The 4,459-nt window shown below is 49.0% G+C and overlaps 1 protein-coding gene across 1 annotated transcript; it reads right to left on the bottom strand.

Moving 5' to 3' along the window:
- Window positions 1-362: 362 nt before the first annotated feature.
- On the bottom strand, window positions 363-1,068 carry PLAC1 (placenta enriched 1). Its single transcript, XM_059387429.1, has one exon. The coding sequence runs from the start codon at window positions 1,008-1,010 to the stop codon at window positions 381-383; it is 630 nt and encodes a 209-aa protein (XP_059243412.1). The 5' UTR covers window positions 1,011-1,068; the 3' UTR covers window positions 363-380.
- Window positions 1,069-4,459: the final 3,391 nt, after the last annotated feature.

The raw sequence follows: 4,459 nt of genomic DNA, 5'->3' as shown, positions 1-4,459 counted from the left end.
AGAAGGTGTGCGGGTCAGGGCTAGGTTGGGAGGTACAGAGCGTAAGAGAAACGGGTCCTGAAAGGGAGCTCAATCATCCTAGACAGAGGAGACTGGGCACTAACTTTTGTAAAGCCCTCAGAATGGTGTCTGGCCCCCAGTGGAAGTTATATATGTGTTTATCAAATAAAAATGCTGAACTGATATTTTTATGCCATCAAAATTTATTTTAAAAAAAAGATATAAAAATATAAAACAATTTTATTCATGAAATAACCATGAGCTGCCCTCTCTCAAAGGCACTGATAAGGGGGCTACCAACAAACTTATTTGTCTAATAATAGAAAATATTATATACTAATGTTAGAAAAAGCTCCCAAGGGACTCCTCAAACCCGGTGATCACATGGACCCAGTGGGATCATCCGAGTGAAGGGACCAGTCCTCAGAAAGATCCACAAAAGCAGGGTGCTGGCCCTCCTGAGCCTCCGCTTGGCCCTGCGGGGCCTGGACATGCTCTTCTTCGCCGAATACGCAGGGCGGACAGTCGCAGTTGGGCCTTTGGCTGGACTGAGACAAGGTGAACACGTCATAGCTCGCCCCGCCGTGTTGGGCTGTAGTGACTGTCCCATTGGCTACTCTCACCGGGCAGGGTGGAGGGAGCCACGGGGACTGCCGGGGAGCAGTGCAGGACACAGGGATCATGTACTTAGAAGAAGTCCCCTTCGAAGCGTAGTGCAGCTCCGAGCTGTAAATAACCATGTCCAGGGAGACAGCCTTGGCCCGGATGCCGCACTCGGTGACACGGTAGGTGAACTGGTAGGCGTGTGGCTGAACGTGGTTGGCAGGGCAGCCCAGACCCAAGTGTAACTCATGGAAGTGCACGTAGACGTCGTTATTCAGCATGAACGGGTGCACAGTGACCATGAACCAATCTATGGAGCACAGCACGGTCATTGGACTTTGTGCAGCACAGGCCAGAAACACACAGGTAAGGAGGACCATCCCTGCTATCAACTGGAGAGCCTTCATGCCTGGGGCGGATCAGGTACGGACGTTCCGGAAACAGAAAGCTGGCTGGTGAGGATTTCTAGAGCACACAGAGACACAAAGACACATCATCTTATCTCTTGTTAAAAGTTCAAACACAATCTTTTTTTTTTTTTTTTCTTTTTAAACAGAAGTATTTTCAAAAGGTTAAGAGAGTGGGACTTAAGTGTTCTCTGAACAAAGGTGAGGTGATGGATGTGTTTATTTGATGAAAGAGAAAGAGAAAGAGAGAGAGCACACAAACAGGGGGAGGGGCACGCAGAGGGAGAAGCAGGCCCCCCACTGAGCAGAGATTCCGGATATGGGACTCAATCCCAGGCCCCCGAGATCATGACCTGGGCTGAACGTAGACACTTAACCGACTGAGCCACCCAGGCGCCCCTCAATATCCTGTACTTTTATTTGTCAATTCTACCTCGATAAAACCGAAAACAAAGAAAACAGAGAAAAGGAAAACATTCTTGTGAGAGAGAACAGAATTCCAGTTTCGTTGTTGGAACTCACGTGGTGACAGATGACCCCAGTGGTTTCTCTAAGTGGTTTCTCTAAGAGGTTTTATAGTGCTGTTTCAGTATAAAATGCATATCCTTCATATATATACCCAAGGAGAGTCGACCCTGGTCAGCAAAGGCATCGCGTTTTGTGCCACTCCAGCAAAGAAAATGAAACTGTTTTCACGCCAAATATTAAGGTGACAGGAGATACAGTTTAACTCAAGCCAGTGGCACCAGACCCTTCCTTAAGGGCCACCCGGGTCTTCTCATAAAGGCACCCCCTCCTTATTGCCTTGTGTGGATGAGTGACAAACATAATTAAATCAAAGCTGGAGAAGAAAATGTGGTTTATTCCTGACAACCACATTTTGAAATCTCCCCAAGGGGCTCACTTCAAACAAGCAAACAGATACTCCATCAACCATCGAGGTATCATAGTAAGAGACCCAGAAATTCCCTGATATGCCAATCAGGGCACCTTGTAAAATCATGAAACCGCAGAAGCAAAAAAATACTGCTTTTTAATTTTATGTTTTCCCATTAATGTTATACACGAAAACAATTCAAGAGCTCCAGATTTAAGAAAGCGAGTCATGGGTTTGTACCTCACACACCGATTGGTGAGGTAGCTCCTAACATCTTCTCTGTGGCCACGGTTTGCCCCTCTCTGAGTCGTATGCTTTGCTTTATAGTTTTCTTTTATGTTCACTAGTTGTTTTTTTTTTTTAATGTCTTTTCTCTTTCAATGGAAAGCTCTGTGGCCACTTCCTAGCCCTACTGCCTTTTACCTCCTAAAGAGTGGCGGGGAAGATGGGGAGAAAAACGAGCCAGGCTCAGGACAGACGTCGAAAACCCAGTATCAGAAGGAGGTGACAAATGACCCAAGAAGGAAGGAAGATAAGTATCATCAAATATTGTCCAACTCCACTTTCGTTTTAAAAGTGAAAATGACATAAATCAAATAGAAACGTGCCTAAAAACTTCCGAAGGTAATGGATATGCCCAAGTGTGGGGTCTGTCTTTTGTACTAAAATGCATCCCAAGACATTTCTGTCCAGTGGCAAAAAGGCAGCTCTTTCTCTTCCTTTGATAGGGAGGAACTTGCTGCATCTTTGCTGGGAACCATGGCGTAAGGGGCTCACTGGAAAAGTGCCGTGGCCCGCATGAAAGGCTTTGTTTCTAAGTCAGGCACTTCGATCTGATGGGTACGGATCTCACCTCCCTATCTCTCTCAGGAATGGCGCTTCATTCTCTCCCGGGGCTGTTGGGTGTAGAGATAAGTCTAAGGTGTCTCCCTGGCTCCTTCCTTCCCTCTTTCTTCCCCTCCTGGTTCTGGTGTCTCTCCTGGGACTGCCTTTTTGTCTTGAGTAAAGCAGAAAACGGAAGCTGCAGCAAGGAAACAGAGAAGCAGACCCTCTTGCCCCTCCAAAAACCACAACAAACAAAAGAGCAGCGACAACAACAAAACGCAAGTCAACTGCGATGCCAGCGGGTCTTGGAAGATGACTCAACAGGGACGTAACAAACCGCTTGCTCTGGAATGAGGCCTGATACTTGCTGACGTCATCCCTCCGTCCCCAGCGTGCTCTCCCCTCCGTCCCGGTCTCTCGGAGCCCACCCGAGCATGTCCCACCCTCTGTCGCCTCTTCTCTGCCCTTCATGTCATCTCATAACCAAGACCTATTTGCCCTGAACAAAAAGCTCCCCCTTTAAGGAGATCCTAGAACAGGCCAAAGAAACAGTCCTTCTCTTCCATTTTGGTTATCCCAACCCAAAACTGAGAACCAAGTTCAAGGCTGGGTTCTTGTGTGGGGAAGCTCAGCCTGCCCTTCCTCCAGCATCTTCCCTTTCCCCACCCCCTCTCACTCCTCCCCTCCTTCATGCATAATCCAAAGAGGGTTATAAAAAGCCCAGGAGTCTCCAAGAAACAAGACTGCTGGGCCCCAAGCAAACATTTGAGACACCTCACTCTCTGCACTGAATCAGTAACCTCGCTGAGCTTGGGGGTGCATTTAGCACAAATCTCCAAACTCAGGACCATCTCCCTGTTCTCTGATTTTTCACAGGTAGGAACAGAGGGTCACGCGAGGGGACCAGTCCGCGGAGACACCTCTGTATGCGACAGCACACCTTCGTGCTCGGAGGAAACTTAAAAGCAAAGTCTGTGGGACCACATGCGAGACTGTGTGTCTCGGAGAGGGAGCAGTGGGGGGACCAGGAGGAGAGCAGAATGTACTTGCTAATGAGCTTGCTAACCCCAGCTCGGTGCCACACTTCAGGAGTCATTCTGTTTTGTTGAGGACAGGTCATCAGCACTGGGAACCACCCCCCTTCCTGCTGCCCAGGGTATAGGGCGCGCGTGTGTGTGTGTGTGTGTGTGTGTGTGTGTGTGTGTAGGGGGGGGGGTGATAAGTCATTCCCAACACTGTGAGAAATCATCGGGTCAGCTGGCTTTTCTAACTTCTAGCTGAGGCGTGGCGGCAGAGTGGGACCAGACAGATGAGGGACAGGGGGGCTCTGCTCAGTGGCAGAAGAGGAGGAAGGCTGAGAAGAAGAAGGCCGAGGCGCTACAGATGGGAAGGCTGTGAATGTGTGTTTTGGGGGCGGGGTGCCAAATGGAAGGTACTTTTCACCATCCTTGGGGCTGTGGACAGAATCCCTTTTAAAGTCTCCAGAAATCTTCAGAGCTAAGGGGAGCTGAGGCCAAGGAAGAAATAAAAGCAGAGAAGGGAGTGCTCACCTTGGGACCACTGTCCAGCTTCTTGAGGAGGAGGAGGAGGAGGAGGAGGAGGAGGAGGAGGAGCAGGCTGGGCATTGAGAAAGCACGTCTCTGGGTCTGTATTACCATAGCCCCATTTTGACTTGATTGCAAATTAGCCCCACGACATTCCAGAAGCAATGAGTTTCAGCGTTGGGCTATTGGTACAAGCCGTCCTG

The sequence above is a fragment of the Mustela nigripes genome, unplaced genomic scaffold (assembly GCF_022355385.1).
Source record: "Mustela nigripes isolate SB6536 unplaced genomic scaffold, MUSNIG.SB6536 HiC_scaffold_2634, whole genome shotgun sequence".
NCBI lineage: Eukaryota > Metazoa > Chordata > Mammalia > Carnivora > Mustelidae > Mustela > Mustela nigripes.
Note: the sequence above shows the minus strand (reverse complement) of the source record. Positions and strands in the feature narration are given on the sequence as shown.

What these genes read in the sequence shown, in the direction of transcription:
- PLAC1 (XM_059387429.1), bottom strand. Translation starts at nt 1,010, where the DNA reads ATGAAGGCTCTCCAGTTGATAGCAGGGATGGTCCTCCTTACCTGTGTG.